The sequence below is a fragment of the Halichoeres trimaculatus genome, unplaced genomic scaffold (assembly GCF_033239565.1).
Source record: "Halichoeres trimaculatus isolate MK-OKI-2021-1 unplaced genomic scaffold, fHalTri1.1 fHalTri1_scaffold_23, whole genome shotgun sequence".
NCBI classification, from domain to species: domain Eukaryota; kingdom Metazoa; phylum Chordata; class Actinopteri; order Labriformes; family Labridae; genus Halichoeres; species Halichoeres trimaculatus.
The window spans coordinates 20,199,482-20,219,680 of NW_027437201.1; the positions used below are offsets into that span (position 1 = coordinate 20,199,482).

Here is a 20,199-nt window from a genome sequence, read left to right on the forward strand (position 1 = left end):
ATTGGGTCAATAGAATTTTAAAATAAAATAGAATAGAATTACTTTACTCACTTAGAGTCAGTAGAAAAATACAAAAATTAAAAAGAATAAAATAAAATAAATACATAAAAAATTTCATTTACAATAAGATATAAATCAACTCCACAACTAGTTTTAAAAAGAGAAATTAAATACAACAACAAAGCAAATTACACAATCTCAGGCCCATGTCCTAAATTTTGATAATGATGATAATAATTTCTTGTTCTTTTGGGGGGAGTTGGCCTTGAATAAGTCTTGTTACTTGTTGTGCCTTTAGTTTCATTTATTCTTTCAAGCCTTATTCCTTCCCAGCTTACATAATTTCTGTAAAAATGCAAACTACAACTGATAAAGATGGGTAGCCAACAACAACAACTCAAAGTTGCGATAAAGTCTTTAAACTTTTTGAAAGGTTTTTCAAAAAGTCTTAAAAAGGTATCGAAATTAACCTCAGGATTTTGGCATATACCCTGTTAAAGAATGTAGCTGTAAATATGAACAAAGTGAAACTTAAAACTAATTAATCGCAGATAAAACAAGAAATAACTTCATGGTAAGAATAATTCAAGAAAGAGCAACGCAGAGAGATCACACTTTATGCATTGAATACGACGACTGTTTCTTTTTATTTACCTCTTTTATTTATTTATCAAAGCACACAACCAACACATAGACAACACCTCAGTTTACCGTGCATTTACATATTTACCACAGTGTATTGACACAGACTTCCGTACATCTCCGCCCCTTAAACGTTACAGCAGGTGCATATAGAATGAGCCGTCAGCGCACGAGCGTGACATTTCCGACAACCAGTGAAGGCAGCATCATCTCCGTCCAGGCGAGCATCTGTAGTAACGTTACAGTTGTTCAGAGGAGAGGAGGGCCGACCCGGGAGACTTGGTCGACGCAAGTTAACCAGTGGTGTATGCTGCTTCGGAGCTTGGAGATTTGGTGAAGAACAACAACAGGTATTTTAACAGAGTGCAGCCATCATTGTAGCGCGTTGCTATGGAACACGAACGCCTCTATGAGCAGCCGTTGCTGTGGAACGAGCACAGACTGTCGCGAGCTAACGGCTGGGCGCGCGGCTAGCAGCACTAGCAGCGGTTAGCATTAATTTATACACCGGCATTTCAAAAACATTGGCTAGCTAACTAGAACGGCTTTCATGTAGCTTTAAGCGACACAAGCACTACAATAATGTTATATTGAAGCTGAAAGGTGCGACAAAAATACGTCTTGTGGGTTTATATGTTGACTAAATCACTGTTCTTACTCTTGAATTAAATGCCAACGCTGTCACGACCAGAATAGGAGGTTTATTATCAGTTTGCACAGAGCTATAAATGTAAGCAAGCTATTATAACGTTCATTAGTAACTACACATCTCTAATGTTTGCTAGGAGATTCTACGTTGTTGAATTATGAGACTGAATAACCATTACCTTCTGCATTGTGTGGTTGAAATAAAATAAACTGACAGTTGTAGAACAGAGGCTTAAATGTCCTGGTTCTGGTTCTACTGCCAGGACATAAAAAAGCCTTGTCACTTCAATACGTAGATGTGTACGTGAAGGCACCCTTTAAGAGCAGCTGCCGCTTTAAGCACAAATCACTTCATTAAAAAATGGGTTGACAAAGGTATTATATATGTACATCAGTTATTTAACAAGTATGGACGTGTATTCCTATGATGAATTTCTATCAATGCATCAATGTTATCCTGTTAACAGGGTAATTTCAAAATATTGTGTAAATGTTGACCCACTTTGCACCTTTTGTCATTGGGTTGAAGAATGAACTGTTCATCTTTTTTGAGAATGTGCCCACACACAGATTTTTTGGACAGATATAACATTGTTTGTGAATGAAAAGCTTTCTATAGAAGTACAAATTGATTGTAAAGATATTACTTTTGGTATTGCTACGAAGAGTCTCCCCTCAAAAAAAGTTTTTGTGTTAAATTTAATATTGTTGTTAGCCAAATATCACATTCATAGCTTTAAGCATTTAAATCAAAAGCCAAAATTTATTGTATTTAAGTCACTGTTGTCCTCGTATTTGATCTCCTTAAATTATTGCACAAATGCCTAAGCCCAGAAGACCAAAAATGTATGCACAGAATATGAACTGTAAAAAATATATATATTTTATTTTTGTACTTTTTTGTTCTGAACATGAAGTTTGAGCCTCAAGCTTTGTTTTTTGTATGTATTCATTGTTATATATATTTTCATAAAAAAAAAAGAGCAGCTGCCACAGTAAGACAAAGTAAGTGGATACATCAGATGAAATTTATTTATTTATTCATTTAGCTGCAGCTGGAAACAGCTTAGAGAGCCTCTTTTTGTTTAACCCTGAACAGAAAACATAAGAGTCTCATAAGCAGGTGTTTGACTGTGCAGTGCTCCATAAACAACCACAGCATTTGGATGGACGTCATTCTTAATTTTATGGATTATGTGGGCAGAGGTTTACTATAGGAATCTGGGCACCTCATTAAAAATGCAAAGATGAAGAAAGACTTATATACAGGTCAGGTTATTATTTATAAGTTTTTCGATCCTCTGAGAGAAGTGTTATTCCTCATCATTATGAAGTCAGTAAGCAGGAGCAGCTGGTGCTTTTAGCTGCTTTGTGATCTACATTCCATGTTACGTAGATTTACCCACGACCTGACCACCTCACTGAGTTTAGATTACCTTTCACCCAGTTTACACATGCTGCTCCTGTTGTCCTCTGTACCGGGGATGAACTGTGTAAGAGTGATGTCCTTTAATTCACAACTGCAAAGAAAATCCTTTAAAAAGTGTATTTGAACTCTCCTCATTTGAATACTGTACCAAGCATAGCCTCTATTAGTTACTACAGTAATGTGTGTCAATCGGAAATATCGCTGTTAACCTCTTCTGTTGTTTGGCAATCTTTTTTTATAGTGCAGCTATCAAAACATTAGGGAATCAAAGTTGCAGAGAGGCGACAGATTACTTTGCTGTCATTGCAGATTAAGCTCGAACTATGCATATCTATCAGATATATTGATGAAAAATGTCTGAAGCGTGCTTTCATAATGTGGCTCCGGAGTTCGCTGTTGATGTAGACTCAACCTGAAGAGCAGAATGTCAGCAGGACCTGAGGATGATAAGAAAGTTGAGTGTGTTTTTTTCTGTTTGTGTATATTTGTCTTATTAAACACACAATAAGAGCAGACGTGGCCTCAGCAGGGTTGCAGTCCAGGCGTGTCAAACTGACTAAACCTCGGGGCATTATCCATAGCCTATTTGTAGAGAAAGATCAATGGCCTTTGTGAAGAGAAGCATGTTCTTGCCTTAAACAGAACAATATAACAGTAGTCCCATCAGCAGACAGTCAGCTGTTAGGTGGAGTATTAAGCCAAAATAACCTTTGTCTGGCTGAGCTTCTCTTTTAATGCTTGTTTTAAAGATGCATTTGTTTCTAGACTCACAGAAAATGATGCTTTTCATCATGATCATCAGCTTACTGGATCATCTGTGAGTCCCTTTAACCAGAGCTTTACAAGACTCAGCCGCTGCTAGGCCTGTCACGATAACAAATTTTGCAAGACAATAATTTTCCAAAATATTATTGCCGATAAACGATATTATTGTCAACATTATTTTGATTTTTTTTTCTTTTCATTGATGTAATTATGATAAATGGGATAATAGAGTGAGTACACCATATCAAAAGCAAGAAACTTTAATTTCTTAAGAGTATTTAACTGTAATTAAAAGGTCAGGATTTAAAAAAAATAAATAAATTAAACAAAAAATATAATAAATTTAACAAACAAGAAAGAGAAAAAAATACAATGAAAATGAAACGGACTCTCTTTTAGAAAAAAATACATGTCAATGAAAATAATTAATACTAATCAAAAACAATAAAACATAGACCCTGTCCCTAAAGAAAAAACAAAACTCCAAAAAAAAACCAACAATAAAAACTATAGCCTCAATAAAAGGGAGTTTATTCAGTTCCTGAATTGTTTGTAACATGTACTTTTTCCCAGTCAATCCGTACTGTCTGTCAAACATTTTTAACATTTCTGGCTTTCAACCGTATTGAAGGGCTGCAATTCTTTGGCAATGTATCCGTCTTTGAGCGCCCACCATTTGGCGCTTTTATTTCTATTAACTTTGCCGACCAAAAGCCTCAGTAAGAGCTGATTGTCAAAGAACAAGGCTCCGCTGCACCTCCCCTTCTTCATCTTCGTCGCCACTATTTTCAAACAAATGTAACATATCAGCTCGTTGGTGTTCATGAGCTCACACTTTGTTCATTCTGATAAAAAACAAATATTCCCACACTGGGACTGTGGCAGGCGGCTTAAGAACCGTATCTTTGGTGCCATCACTCATATTAGCGTGTGTTTCCTCCTTACCCCTCAGGACGCTCGCTACAGCTCTTTCCGTGTGTACGCGCGAGCAGCCCCGTCTTCACCCCAAAGATCGCATTTTTGACAGATGCTCACTCCGCCATAAATCCGTTAAATCCGCTATAGAACCTATGCACCCCGATGTTAGGAAAGATAGACGTAGTGAGCCATCTTCTCATTCAGCCTCTTTGGTGGAAAGAGAGGAGGAAAACAAACATGCATGCACATGTCAGTTTATCGAAGCTGGCAAACTTACCGAGGACGTTTTTATTTATCGTTTGGTTAATTGATTTATTGATTATCGTGACAGGCCTAGCTGCTGCAGATCAGTTTCACAGTTTTATCACAAAGTAAAAAATTAATTTACTCCTGGCTAAGTCATTCTCGTTTTGTCGTTTGCAGTCTCCGTGTTTCCTGTGATTAAGTGGGTCATTTCATCTTTTGAAGCAGATGTTCAGATATTCATCATATTTTTCCTCCAGGGTCTCCATGTTTCGCCATGTTTCTCCTGTATTTGATGGATCATTAGTTTTTCTGACATGGAAACTTTGTGCCATACGTCGTCTCGTTTACATTCATGTTGACCTGAATGACAGTTTGACTCAAGGCTATTCCTGTTTGTTTAGACTCCCAGTATCATACAGCAGACATTTCCCTGTTTGTACAAACCAGCATGGCTGCTTTCAGCTCTTAGCAAATGTTAGTTGTTAGAAATGTAAGTATTTGCTCATGGATTAAGCTGGTACCTGAGGTAATAGTTGTTACATCATGTTCACGGTGTCGTGGATGTTTGCTCTCAGGTTGTTTGTTTTCTCTTTAAGTGAACAGTTTTTATTTCTTTTCTCCTCTCCTCAGTCATCATGGCAGAAGCCCACCAGGCCGTGGCCTTCCAGTTCACGGTCACGCCGGAGGGCATCGATCTGCAGCTGTCCCACCAGGCCCTCACAGAGATCTACCTCTCAGGTGTGCGCTCCTGGAAGAAACGCATCATCCGGCTCAAGGTATATCCTCTCAGCTTGTCACACGCCTGTGTAGTTTGTTTATGCTTAGCCTTTGTCTCTGTCCCCAAACTGTCTTTGGTAATCTCAGTCAAACTTACAGTGTGCTTCTTTCCCCTCGCTGTTACGTTCTCTGTTTCCTTCAACAATCAGAGCTGCATGCAGAAAAAAATCTGAATTTTTTTGTTATGTCAGCCCATTTTTCTGTTTGTGAATTCATGAATATTTTTTTTCCAGCCACTTGGGAAAAGAAAGCCTGCTCTCATTGAGTTACTCCCCATTGTTATACGTATAATCAATCACTAAGTGTCACACATTTCCACTCTTTCTTTCTGTGTGGGTTCCCTCCTGCCTTTGTTTCCTCCTTATTCCATCACTCACCGACCTTCAGACGCAATTTGAGTCTGAATTAAAGTGATGCTTTTTACATAACAACTCCCATTAGCTGCAGAAAGCCTGAAATTAAGGCTTGAATCTATGCTAGGTGGTTATGTAAGTGAGGATCATGTGCGACACTTATTGAAGATTATGAAGGACTTAATCTGTCGCCGTGCATGGCAGGAAGATTGAGATTTTTAAAACACACTTTTTCCTCTTTTGCATGAACAGAATGGCATATTAACAGGAGTGTATCCTGCCAGTCCTTCCTCCTGGCTGTTCGTGGTCATTGCAGTGCTTGCCACCATGTACACCCGCTCAGACCCCTCCATGGGACTCATCGGAAAGATACAGGAGCACCTGCCCGTCAGGTAACAGGTTTTATGTGGTTAAATAGATCTTTCTTTCTTCACCCCATGATAGCTGAAATACACCAGATGCTTCTGCAGTCCATTTCCGCTCCATCACGGAGCAGAGCTTTGACGCCTTGGTTTGGCGTAGGGAAGATTAAGCGGGACAGGAAATTGTTACCAGAAACTACCTAAAACTTATTGAGATTTTTCTCAGGTATTCAGTTTAGTTTAGTTTAGTTTAGTTTATTTGTTTAGCTCAAGTTTAGTACAAGTAAAAAACTGAGCTAGGTGGGAAAGAAGCTTCTGCAAGCTGTACAGAGTTCCACACCTGCCCATAACGATCTCATGACATGCAGGCTCAGCAAACACTCAGCAAAAAAAGCAAAAGACAAAACAAGAGAAAAACAAGGGAAAAACACTACAAACCAAAGAAGCATTAACAAAGTACATATAAAATTCAGGAAAGACGCAGCAAAAGCAAGAAACACCCAGTTGGAAGGACGAGGACAGGGATCAGGCTGGCAACATGGGGAGTATAAATTGCGGCGGATATTGAATTTTGAATACTTGCTGTCCGGACAACTGATAAGCTTTTGCACCTCAGTTTGTGCGGTATCACTTTGGAATGGGCTCGGTATTAGTCTTCAAGAAAAAGAAAAGTCCTATTATAAACAGATGTTTATTGAGCAGAAAAAAGTTCAAGAACAGTGTCAGTGGATTATAATGTGAGGAGGTAAATGTGTTTTTTTTCTTTTTTCCTTTCTTTGAGGACACATACCATTTAATATTGTGTGTTACGGACCACTTCTTATGCAAGGGTTGAAATATTCCTCTTTGTTTGCTTATTGTATTTGGTCTGTGTGAGAGATTATAATGTAATGTGCAATAATGTGGTTAGAAGGTAGGGGCAGATTCATAAAAGCTTTAGCTTCCTCCTGTCTCTTACCAAGCATTGCAGGTTTGTTTATTTTATTGTTTTTATGGATGCACCGATATGAACATTTTGGCCTATATCCGATATTAACACTATTGTTATGGCTGATAACTGATATCTACAGATATCAATATTGGTAAAAAAAACAAACAAAAGGAAACCAAAACAATCTGAGGTGATGTGTTAAGGTAGTTCAGAGACGAAAAGACGACCATGGAGAGGATCAAAGGATGGAGCACCCAAGATGAACACTATCAAAAAAGTATGTTTCATCTGTTTTTTGGATCAAAAACTGGAAGAGAGACAAAAAACAAGAGAGTCCAATCTTCTGAGGAAGTTTCAATGTTTACATAGTCATAGAAAACAAATTATTTGGTTTATTTGGGTCTTGACAGATCGCTCAAGATGCTCTGAAAATGGCCGGCAGCTAACAAGTAAATATCGGCCAATGCTTATATTGTTACAGATATATTGTGCACCTTATTTATTTTATTACGTAATTTTTTCTTGGTTGTTGTTGTCATCATTATAAGAGACTTATAAGAGGCAGCCAACTGTGTCCTTCTATTTTTGTACCTCTCTGCAAGATTTAGATAAATAAAAATCAATCAATCAAAAAACAAACAGCCAGTGACTTTCAAACTAAAGCAACCCGTGTCAAAATCAGTTCGTATTTATCCTGACTACAACGACAAACAGACATAATGAGCGGAGCCAGACCAGGAGTCAACAGGTTTGAGGTTTTACAGCCCAACATGAAAGAAGAGAGACTCCTCGGTCTGTGGCTCCAGCTGTCGGGCTGAACTCGCAGCCGGTTTGAGTTGACAAACGCAGTCAACATGCAACTGAACAGAGTAGGACTGCAGATGGATCTGGTGTGTTTGAGACGTTCAGCTACTTTATTTTTCTACCCCATTGAGCATTAACTCTTACTCAGGAACAATCTAAACGTGACAAATCATTTCAGACAGATTGATCTCACAGTCCTGTAACAGCCAGGTCTTGTCTTAAATGTTGTTTTTCTCCTCACCCACCTCTCTGCGTGCTTTCTTTTTATTGTCCATCCCATCTCTCCCTTTAAAGTTTTCTATTTGTTTCACTCACTGTCCTTCTTTCCCCCTCTTTCCCATTTTTCATCCCGCCCTCCCCGGTGACCGTTTCCAGTCAGACCATGAGCAACCAGTGCCAGACGTTGGTGTCGGCCGTGGTCTTCAGCACCATGCTGTGGCTCCTGCTCATCTTCACCATGCGAATGTGCCTCAAGCAGCTTCTCTCCTACCACCGCTGGATGTTTGAGCAGCACGGCAAAATGTCCAACACTACCAAAGTCTGGGTGGTCAGTGTCATGTCAGAGCCTCAGTAAAAAGACGTTTTTTGTTTCTACAACATGCGATTTCAGACTTGACGTGTTTATAAGAGAAATCTGAAATATCAGACCTGTGTATGTCCTGACTGGAGTCTTCTGATTGTGTCTCTGTGCCAGGCGCTGGTGCGTATCTTTTCTGGCAGGAAGCCTCTGCTCTACAGCTACCAGGGGTCCCTGCCAAACCTGCCTGTGCCGGCCATCAAGGACACAGTGAAGAGGGTGAGGCCACACAGGAAGCAGAGGAAATGACAACACGCTGAGATCTGACCACTAAACAGATGGATCGCTTTCTCACATTCATCCTTCAGCCTCTTTTTCTCGTTGTTATTGTCAGAATGTTTGTTATTGTGTTGTATCTGATATATTTAGTTTATAAACTGCACACTGCCTACCACTCTCTCATGAGCTGTATCTGCCATGGGGAGAGATGGAAATGGAGTGATTTAATGTTGTATTGGCTGGAGACACATCCACACTTCAAACTGTGGGTGTTAATTTATGATAATTCATTGCTAATGAACATTTTCTTTGTTTCTGTGTCAAGTGAGACACAATCATGCTGGACATTTGAGCTAAAACTGAAGAATTGACTTTCTCGATTTTCTTTTCAGTACCTGGAGTCCGTGCGCCCGCTGATGGATGATGAAAAATATGAACACATGAACCAGCTGGCTGCAGAGTTTGAGAGCAGCCTCGGTAACCGCCTGCAGTGGTACCTGAAGCTCAAAGCTCTCTGGGCCTCCAACTACGTAAGTGGTCGACCACTGCGCCCTAGCTACATGTGTAATTTTAACGTCTGAAGGCGAAGCAGTCAGAAAGAAATGGAAAATCCCATTAACAATGTATTTCTCTGTGAGGTCGTGTGTTTGAATAATTTATCTTTTCTGAATATGTGAGTGATGTGAATGCCAGCAGGCTGCATTATTAGCTTTCTCACTTCTGTGTGTGTGTGTGTTTAATTCTTCAGGTCAGCGACTGGTGGGAGGAATATGTGTATCTGCGTGGACGGAGTCCAATTATGATCAACAGTAACTATTATGGCATGGTATGAAAAAGCTTTCTGTTCAGGATCTTTCTCACTAATTGCCCTTAATGTTGTACGTGTTAATTAGACCAGGCCTTGCTGATCACTTTAACTAGTTAATGAGGCTTTCAGAGGTTCAGTTTTTAATTCTGTGCATCATATGTGGGCGGTTTTTTGAACAAGGACTCAAAAAACAGCGTGCCTTTTGTTTTTCATGAGTTCTCAGGTTTTATCGAACCATGGATGTGTTTTAAACATTCAAGGTTAGATTCATGCAACTCCAAAGTGTTGTTATTGTTATTATTTATTATTTATTATTATTGTTACATTATATAAGTAATAATAATAATAATAATAATAATAATAATTATTATTATTATTATTATTATTATTATTATTATTATTATTATTATTATTGTAATTATTATTATTATTATCATTACTAGTATTATTATTACGATGAATATGATAATAATACATACAAATTTAAAATAAATTAATCCTTGTAATTAAAATTTAATGATAATAATAAAAAAATAATAATTATAATCATAATTACAATAATTAACTTTGTTTTTTTAGCCCCTTTAAAAACAAATTATTTACAAAGTGCTTTGACTCATATAAAGACATAGACATGTTAATACAGGATACTCAATCTGGACTTTCTTCTAGTGTTTTCTTTCTGTGAGACAATAGAAATAATGGTTGTAATGATAATAATAAATTAGAATTAATAATATTAAAATAATCATAAGAATTTTAATCAAATAATCACAATAATTATTACTTTAATTACAATAATATACTTAATTTATTAAGCCCCTTTATAAACAAATTGCTTACAAGATGCTTTGGCTCATAAAAACATGCCACAGAACCAGAAAGACTTATACTAATACTTTTAATCAGAGCTGACCTCTGTGAAAGAGGTTTGATTTTAAAAACATCAGATCATCACTTCCTGTTTTTTCTCTCCTCAGGACTTCTTGCATGTGACTCCTACACCCATCCAGGCCGCCCGGGCCGGGAACACCATCCACGGCTTCTTCTTATATCGACGTAAACTCAACAGAGAGGAGCTTCAACCTGTGAGTGAGACCAGCCCAGCTGCTGCTCGCACACCGAGGGCTTCATTATTCATGCCTCTTTGCCATGGCAACCCAGCACTTGTAAATCAGATGTGTGAAGTTTTTAGACGTTGTTTCCTCTGTGCACCCTCTGAATGCTCTGTAAATGAAGCCCCTCAGTAATGAGCATGCTCAGGTTGTGTTGTGAGCATCATTCACTCGTCACTGTGCTATAACTGTCGATGATGGACGGCATGTGCATCAGCGTTTTTTTATTTTCCCTCATGTTGTCGTCTGGCCTCTCACTCCTCCTTTTAACGCTTGTTTTTGCTTGCTTTTCTCTTTTGTTTCCTCTTAAACACTTTTTTATTTCTCCTTCTTTTATCTTCACTTTCCATCCCCTCCACTGCACCTCCCTCCCTCGCCTTCGTCTCCTCCTCTCCCTTTCCCAGATCCGTATCCCCGGCACTTCCATCCCTCTGTGTTCAGCTCAGTGTGAGCGGCTGTTCAACACCACACGCACTCCTGGAGAGGAGACCGGTAAAGAGACTGACCTGTGCACACAAGCTAGCAAATTGTGTGTCGAATGTGTGTGTGTGTGTGTTTGTGTGAGTCATACCTCTTCTGTACAGCACATCCTGTTTCCTCTCATCCGTCTCTGCTCAGCTTCTCGCCTCTCAGGTCTGTCTGGGTTTCTAGAAAGAGTCTGTTTCTAAGTGATGTCTGTTTTCTCCTGCCCACACATTTTCATGTCCTCTCTCCTCTCTTTCCTTCCTTGGTTCCTTTTCTGTATTATTCCACCTCTCTCCTGTGTCCTTGTTCTCTTTTTCTTCCTTATTCCCCCTCTTTCTCTGTCTTTCTTTTCTCTTCTTTTCGTTGCGGCTCTGGCCCGTCCTCGACCATCCTGCTCAGTTATTGTTGAGGTCTGCAGTTCCTTGCTGCTCCTATCAGTTTGAGCGGATGTTTGATACTTGCCGAATCCCTGGTTCACCAGCAGGTAGTATTTCAGTCACAGTTTATGATCACTTTGTTTCAGACCAGTTTCATAACAGTGGAAATGTGCTGAAGATGTTTTAGATAAATGATGTTGGCAAAAGCTTCTAGTAAAAACACATCCCAAGGTCATATAAGTCGTCCTGGTGAGACGATGTAGAGCAGAGACGCCTGTGTGAGTTATATGTCACAGACACATGCACGCTCAAAGACAGCATGGTTTAGAAATGTGTGGCTGAGTACAGAGGAGCCAGGTCAGGAAACACACTCACAGGAGGCCCTCTGCACCAGGCGCCCACCTTACTGCAGGCCAGAGAGGGGCCCACAGCAGGGAAGCACAGCCGCAGACCCCCCACCTGCCCAAGCTGATAGAGACATCCCTGCTAGAGTCAATCACAGCCCCCAGTGCAGAGGGCCCCCCACTGAGGAAACACAGGACATTTGGAATATAACAATAAACTATAGAAGATATAAGGAAGAAAAATAAAACAAAACTACATAAAATATGCAAAAAAAAAACCCTCAAAACTACAGGAAACATAAAGTAAAAAACATAAAACTATAGGAGATGTTAAACAAAAAACAAAACTACAGAAAATATAGAATAAAAACAAAACTTTATAAAATATGGAATAAAAAACAAAACTACAGGAAATAAAAAGTAAAAAAAAACTATAGTAGATATTAAATAAAGAACTAAAAAAAAATACAAAAATATGGAATATGACAAAAAACAACAGAAAATATGGAAAAAAAAACATAAAACTACAGGAAATATAAAGTGACAACATAAAACTACTGGAGATATTAAATAAAAACCTTCAACTACATTAAATATGGAATAAAAACAAAACTACATTAAATGTGGAAAAAAACCCACAAAACTACAGCAAAAATAAAGTTGAAAACATAAAACTATAGGAGATATTAAATAAAAAACATTAAACTACATTAAATATGGAGAAAAAAAATTCAGGAATTATAAAAAAAAACGACAGAATATAAAGTGACAACATAAAACTACTGGAGATAATTCATAAAAAAAATGTTACTACAGACAATATGGAATAAAAACATAAAACTATATAGACTAAGATTATAAATAGTTAAGATAGGAACTAAAAGATACACAAAGGCTAAGAAAATCTAAGAAAATAAATTAATAGTTTTACAAAAGGTATAGTGATAGAAAAAGGCTTAATTGTGTGAAATGTAAATTGAATAAATTATTGAATAGAGTAAATAAATAAAAAGTAAGATAAAAACATTAGAGTAGATCACAAAGTTTTCTCCCTGGGTCAGGTACCCCCTCTCAAAAACCCCTTAGCTTTATTGCAGAGAGAAGTTAATCTGCTCAGTTTACAAAATCTTATTTAAAAAATCATTTTGGAAAAAAAACATAAGGCAGAGATTTGTGCTTCCAGGAGACAGGAGTCACATGATTGTAATCAAACACACACACACACACACACACTCTGCATGTTCCTGTTTTTGTCTCAGCTCAGTTATTGTGTGTTTATCCTTTTTTAACTCTGCTCCTTCTCTGACTTATTTTTGCAAAGACACACTGCAGCACTGGCAGGATAGTGACTACATCGCAGTCTACCACAGGGGGCGCTACTTCCACCTGAAGGTGTACCAGGCGGGCAGACTCCTGAACCCCAGAGAGATCGAATTCCAGATCCAGAGGATCCTCGACGACCCTTCTCCCCCCAGCCAAGGAGAGGTTCACCTTGGGGCTCTGACTGCAGGAGACAGGTCTGTGAAGACGCTGATGTAACTTAGATTATCACTGAGACTTAAATGTAATAGTTTATCGTCTCTCTTCGTAGAACGCCGTGGGCCAAAGCCAGATCAAAGTATTTCAGCAGCGGGGTCAATAAGCGCTCTCTGGACAGCATCGAGAAAGCTGCTTTCTTTGTGACTCTGGACGACGATGAGCAGGGCACCATGGGAGATGACCCAGTTGCCAGCTTAGACCGATACGCAAAATCCTTACTACATGGGAAGTGTTACGACAGGTAACGTTACCCCCAGCTGACCTGGTTCTTCTGAATAAGGATTTATTGAAGCAGTCACTGGGCTGGTATCAGTGGTGAAGTCTCTTTTTGTCTTTCAGGTGGTTCGATAAGTCGTTCTCAGTCGTTTACTTCAAGAACGGAAAGACTGGCGTGAACGGGGAGCACTCGTGGGCCGATGCGCCTGTGTTGGCACATTTATGGGAGGTACAGAGCTGAGATTTGTGTCCTTCACTGTTAAGGCTCTGAGGAAACCTCTCACTGACGTTTTGTTGTTTATTCCCAGAGCACGTTGGCCACCGACGTGTTCCAGCTCGGCTACAACGCAGAGGGTCACTGCAAAGGAGAGATCGATTCATCTCTACCTCAACCAAAGAAACTGAGCTGGGAAATCCCTGAAGAGGTAAATCATGTGTTCACATCACTTAGATTACCCAGATTTGACTTTTCCTTCCAAACCACGGGGAAACGTTCAGAGGGATCTCAGCCCTGTTGACGTTTTGTCTGCATGTTTTATCTCAGTGTGAGGAGGAGATCTCTAAATCTCTGGAAGTGGCTCAGGCCTTGGCCGACGATCTGGACTTCCACGTTTTTGTCTTCAGAGACTTTGGCAAAGGAAAGATCAAGAGGTGCAAAGTCAGTCCAGATGCCTTCATCCAGATGGCTCTTCAGCTAGCTTACTTCAGGGTGGGTACTGCTTTACTTACTACGTTTGATTCTGGATATTTCTGGACTAAAGCTTTGAATCCACTGTGTTTTGCGTTGCATTAAATCACTTTTTGGTGCTCTTCAGAGTCGAGGAACCTTCTGTTTGACGTATGAGGCCTCTATGACCCGTCTGTTCAGGGAGGGCAGGACTGAAACTGTTCGCTCCTGCAGCAACGAGAGCAGTGCCTTTGTCCGAGCTCTGGACGGTGGAGAGGTGAGTCTATCGCTGCGTTTCCATTAGGGATGCACCAATATGAGATTTTTGTCTGATACCAATATCCAATATTAAAATTACTGTTGTGGCTAATAACCAGTATTCACCGATATCGATATTGGTAAAAACAATCTGAGATGATCAAATTGTGAACATACTGAAAATCATGTAAACTGAATTTTTCCAATATCTCTAAATTTACAAACTTATTTTCCCTGTCCACTCTTCTTAGGTAGTTTTGGTGTTTACATAGTCAGAGAAAACAATTTTTTGGGTCTTGAAAGATTGTTCAAGATGCTCTGAAAATGCCAGCAGCTAATGAGTAAATATCTGCCCACTTTTACATATCGGTTGATACCAATATTGATACCGGGAAATCGTGCATCCCAAGTTTCCATTACATCTAGAATTGCGCAAAACCTAAACATCACAATAAAAAAATGGTAATTGAAACACCAAAATTTGAAAAAAAAAAAAAAAACAGATTTAGATACAAAGCTTTAATGCTCCCAGGAAGTGGTTTTTCAGACATTTCAACACTGAAGTTTATCACAAAAGTACAATGGAAACATGTTTATCGCAAAAACATGTCATGTTGTCATAGCAACACACCTTCAGTTTGGCAACAGTTTGACCAGTGAATAAAAACACTCATGTACAAGAATCATCATCAGCATCCAGACAGACGTTATGTTAAGGGACGCACAATATATCTGTAAAAACATCGGTATCGGCAGATGTTGCTCATGTTTTTCTTCATATCGATATTGGCTGATATGTAAAAGTGGGCTGATATTTACCAAGCGTCAACCTCCGGTCTGAGAATATGAGACAATGCTGAGGTGCTAAAATCTGCTGTTTCTGGAGTGTTCACTTGAGGCTGGCTCTGGAAGTGGCAGAAGTCACAAACACACCAAGCCAAAAAAAGATGTTTTCAAAGCAGAAATTAACCTATTTACAGCCTGGTTCAAAAAATGTCTCCTGAGTCTGAGTCGCTAATTTTACTACCGGCTCCCACTGTACGGGGGGTGAATTTTTTTCTAACTCGGCCGTTGAGAGGATATTAAGATTGCGAGCTCCCCCAATAAGAGGCACAGCTGAGGGTCACATGACGGCCGGCGCCTTATGGCTGTAGGCAAAGCCTTTGCCACCAACAATAGGGTCGCTATAGCTAATGTGCTTCATTTTCAGTTTCAGAAACAGATGGATGACGTCGGCGAGACTACGTCCATGTTTTATACAGTCTATAATATTTACTCATTAGCTGCTGGCCATTTTCAGGGCATCCTGAATGATCTTTCAAGACCCAAATGATATTGTTTTCTATGACTATGTTAACACCAAAACCTACCTAAGAAGAGTGGACTCTCTTCTTTCATTTCTCTCTTCCTGTTTTCGATCAAAAAACAGAAAAAAAAGTTGTTGTTTTTTATGCGTTCATTGAAACTTAAGAAATATAACTTTGATTTTTTTAAAAAGTGAAATGGAAGCAGCTGATGACAGCAAAGATGGTTACAGAAACTACACAGGGTGAATTATAATTGAGTTATGTCTCAGTAATTTTCCTTTTTTACCTTAATTAAACCCTAACGTGTTTGTCAGTAAGAAGGAGAGGGAAAGTGAAACCCTGTAATCAGTCTTAGCCTGCTTCGGTGTGATGAAGATGGTTTCAGTGCCTTTAAAATAAACCAGATTAAAACAGACTGATGATGATGATGGAGTGAGGCTCACAGACAGACAGGGGGCGCTGTAGAGATGGGGTAAGATAATTTTCCATCCTGTGCACTTTTAACAACAAACAGGAAAACTGGATCTGAGCGTTTCCACCACGTCATCATCGTTCCACTTTAATCCCTTCAAAGCTTTTCCTGCCTGATAACTCGGACCAGAGGTTTAGTAAAAGGTTGTTTTAAAGCTGAAGGATTATACAACAGCAAATTGATTTGACTGAAGCAGTTCGGTATGAGTTTATGGTTTCTACACAGTGCGTGTGAGAAGACATGTTTCTGATATTGTGAATTGTCGTGCTGAAAAACAACATTTCACACTGTCTTTAAGCTGTACAGTAGATTATCTTTTATTCAATGTGTGTGCGTGTGTTCTCCAACAGGCAGCAGATGTGTGCAGGCGTTTGTTCCGCGCAGCGTCGGAGAAACACCAGAACCTGTACCGCCTAGCGATGACCGGCGCCGGCATCGACAGACACCTCTTCTGTCTCTACGTGGTGTCCAAGTATCTGGGCGTGGAGTCTCCTTTCCTGAAAGAGGTGGATTCATCGCATCACCTGTCAGAGAATCACCCACAGCTGTGACTGCATCAGCTGATCCGTGATGTCATGTGTGTGTGTGTGTGTGTTTCAGGTGCTGTCGGAGCCCTGGCGGCTCTCCACCAGTCAGACCGCCATGCAGGTGCAGATGTTTGACTTGGTTAACCATCCAGAGTACATCTCCTGTGGAGGGGGCTTTGGACCGGTCAGTGCTTCCTGTTTTCACACTCTCTCTGCTCCCTGACATTAATTAAGCCGACATGATTATAAATTCTGTTTGTGCCTCGTCCAGGTGGCTGACGACGGTTATGGGGTGTCCTACAGCATCTGTGGAGAGAACAGGATTAACTTCCACCTCTCCTGCAAGCACTCATGTCCAGAAACTGTGAGTCTACGTTCATCATTTTATACACTTGGGGGGGGAAATAAGGCATAAACTTTTTTCTCACTACATTTCCAAAGCTGCAATTCAAACAAAATTTCTACCAGACATTGGTATTTACTCAAATAATCCACACATGAAAAGAAATCACAACGTTTAGGTCCATAAATAATGATTATGGTGAGTTAAGTACAATAACACAGGAAAAAAGTATTGAACACACCATGTATACTTTGGCAAGGAAATGCACCATACCACCTGAAATCTGTCAGTGATTATTACTTGAACTTCCAATTAGTGCAAACCAACATCAGCTGGGCTAGAGCAATTTGAAAAAGGTTGTTTTTTCACCAAGCAGTTAAATACCACACACCTCATGATGGGTAAAGGCAAAGAGCTCTCTGAAGACATTCACAACCTGATTGTTGCTCAGCATCAGAATGGAACTGGTTACAGACTTATATCAAAGCACCTGAATATTCCAGTCTGCACCGTTGGGGCCATTATTCACAAGTGGAAGAAGCACCACCTTACCATCAACAGGCCACGCACAGGAGCTCCTTGAAGATTTCTGACCAGGGAGTCAGAAAGATAGTCAGAAGAGGACTCAACCAGCCAAGGACCACCCTGAAAGTGCTCCAAAAAGACTTGGAGGCAGCAGGTACAATTGTTACAGAGAAAACAATAGGCAATGCACTCCACCGCCATGGCCTCTATGGACGCTCAGCCCACAAGACTCCATTCCTCAAGAAAAGACATGTTGAAGCTGGTTTAAAGTTTGCTAAACAGCATCTTGACAAGCCTGTAGAATACTGGGAGAATGTTGTCTGGTCAGATGAGACCAAAACTAAACTTTTGGGCTGTCATACTACAGACCATGTTTGGAGGAGAAATGGCACTGCACATCACCCAAAAAACACTACACCAACAGTGAAGTTTGGAGGTGGAAGCATCATGGCATGGGGTTGTTTCTCATCTCATGGTGTTGGCAAACTTCATATAAGTGACGGAGCAATGAATGGAGCCATGTATGGGGAAATTCTTGATCTGAATCTGCTGCCATCCACCAGGATGATGAAGATGAGACGTGGCTGGACCTTCCAGCAGGACAACGATCCAAAGCACACGGCAAAGTTGACTCTCAAATGGTTTCAAAAAAGAAAATCAATCTGTTAGAATGGCCTCGTCGATCACCTGACTTTAGCATGTTCAATACTTTTTTCCTGTGTTATCGTACTTAATTCCACACAATCATTATTTATGGACCTGAACGTTGTGATTTCTTTTCATGTGTGGATTATTTGAGTTAATACCAATGTCTGGAAGAAATTTTGTTTTTTCCCCACTGTAGATTTTCTTCAGTTTTCATCGTAGCTCTGTTCAGGTTTTCTCATTCTTTACTTTCTCTTCCAGGACGCTCATGAGTTCGGCGCTGAGATCCAGAAAGCTCTACACGACCTGTTAAAGCTGCTCAGCCCGAACCAGAACGAGTCCAACAGGACGGAAGAGAAAGCCCCTGAGGTGAAGAAAGACCTGTAGGTGGCTGGAGGAGGAGGAGGAGGAGGAGGATGGTGAAGGGAAGGTGTGCGAACAGACATCAAACACTATGAAGTCAGGAAAGAGTTACTTTTTCCCATCATGCATTAGGAGAACTTAGGAGCCTGCCAGATGATATTACAAGGAGAGCTCTCTGAAGACGCTGATACGATGGAGTGTTGGGTCTGAGTAAAACCACTTTTAACCACATTTATCAAACTGAGAGAAAAACTTCTTTAAAGTTTATTTATAATTTAAGATACGACAGTTTGATTTTACTCCGAGTCACTGCTTTAAAATTCAACAGTTAAAAACAGTGCATTTAAAGGGCCAGTACGCAAATTGGGCTTGATACCTCTTTTAAACAGCAGAGGATGCTCTCTGCCTTTGACTCTTATTGTGTGTCATCGTTATGCCTGTTACTGAACTGACCCATATTTATCAGTTCTAAAAAGTTTTTTATTCATTTGAAATATTTGGAAATATTTTGAAAAAGTTAATTTGTGGGAACTAAAGGATCTTTTCAACAATTTTAGAAGTAATTTATTAGTTTTGTTGATTTTAGTTGTTAAATTATTTTAAAAAAAGTTTTACAAATCCCAAATAAAAAGTAATTAGTGTGACGTTATGTTGTTATAAACTGAAAAAAACACTTCACCTGTGAACGGTGTGCACTGACTGTGACTGGTAATCCAGTGCTGTGTGTTTTAACGCTGTGACCGTCTGTGCCGCTGGTGTTTCTGTGGAAAGTTTGTGAGCTGGAGAGGCCACACCAGTCTCGATGAGATGATGATTTCTGAAGTTAAATCTGCTGTAAAGTGACTGCTCAGTGTTTATCGTCCTCTGTCCATGTGCTCTCTGCAGAAACAGGGTTGTCATGCCGTGCTGGGAACACCAGGCTCTTCATCATGTAGTGAAATGATTCTGCTCTATTTATCTCATGTTTGACTCGTATTATATTCAGTGCCAAATCACAGAGATGATTTTAAAAACTGATTTTTAAAGCATTAAACTGAACGTGCATCTTCAGTAGCGTAGTGTTCAACTATTTATCACTGCCTTCTCTTCATCTGTCATGATGTTTTTTAATCGTCATCAATCGTTTTTAGTACAAGCACTATAACAATGCAAGCTTTATCTATTACTCTCCGGGTTTGTAGTCTCCAGCAGTGCTGCAGGTCAAATGTGGATTAACTTACTGTGAAGTTTTTTAGCCGAGCCGTCAGATTTAAAGGATGGTGTGTGAGCTGTGACACCAATCCTCTGTTATCCTCCTTGAATTGTTGCCTTTATTGTTTCACCCGACATCAGTTGAGCTCGTCTCATTGTGTTGCCTTTTTAATGCAATGTAACAAGGGAACATAAAGTCCTTCTTCAAAAATCATCTGTTTTTTTGTGATAACTGCGATCAAAACTAGTCTTTCTTGACAAAACCTGGCGCCTACAGTACCCAGAATGCAACACAACACACTCTAAAACACTGTTTCCTTTTGGTTCCTTTTAACATGATGACTCTTACAGGCTTCGGACATCAGT

The 20,199-nt window shown here is 39.7% G+C and overlaps 1 protein-coding gene across 2 annotated transcripts; it reads left to right on the forward strand.

Annotated features, from left to right (window-relative positions):
* The first annotated feature begins 812 nt into the window (after window positions 1-812).
* On the forward strand, window positions 813-20,192 carry LOC141784887 (carnitine O-palmitoyltransferase 1, liver isoform). Of its 2 annotated transcripts, none has more exons than XM_074662833.1 (19): window positions 813-992; window positions 5,279-5,424; window positions 6,031-6,170; window positions 8,251-8,422; window positions 8,570-8,671; window positions 9,064-9,201; window positions 9,420-9,497; window positions 10,460-10,567; window positions 10,999-11,086; window positions 13,102-13,297; window positions 13,372-13,560; window positions 13,659-13,764; window positions 13,844-13,960; window positions 14,080-14,244; window positions 14,351-14,479; window positions 16,590-16,745; window positions 16,840-16,950; window positions 17,038-17,130; window positions 18,541-20,192. In XM_074662833.1, the coding sequence occupies exons 2-19, from the start codon at window positions 5,284-5,286 to the stop codon at window positions 18,664-18,666; spliced, it is 2,355 nt and encodes a 784-aa protein (XP_074518934.1). In that variant the 5' UTR covers window positions 813-992; window positions 5,279-5,283; the 3' UTR covers window positions 18,667-20,192. The 2 variants fall into 2 exon arrangements, with proteins under 2 accessions (XP_074518934.1, XP_074518935.1); XM_074662834.1 differs by lacking the exon at window positions 10,999-11,086 and adding an exon at window positions 11,459-11,543 and having other exon boundaries at window positions 18,541-20,190.
* Window positions 20,193-20,199: the final 7 nt, after the last annotated feature.

Excerpts from the sequence above, each read along its gene's own strand:
- LOC141784887 (XM_074662833.1), top strand. The coding sequence starts at position 5,284 with ATGGCAGAAGCCCACCAGGCCGTGGCCTTCCAGTTCACGGTCACGCCG. Across the intron at positions 9,202-9,419 it reads CTCTCTGGGCCTCCAACTAC|GTCAGCGACTGGTGGGAGGA; the intron begins GTAAGTGGTCGA and ends TTAATTCTTCAG. Across the intron at positions 13,961-14,079 it reads GCTGGGAAATCCCTGAAGAG|TGTGAGGAGGAGATCTCTAA; the intron begins GTAAATCATGTG and ends GTTTTATCTCAG.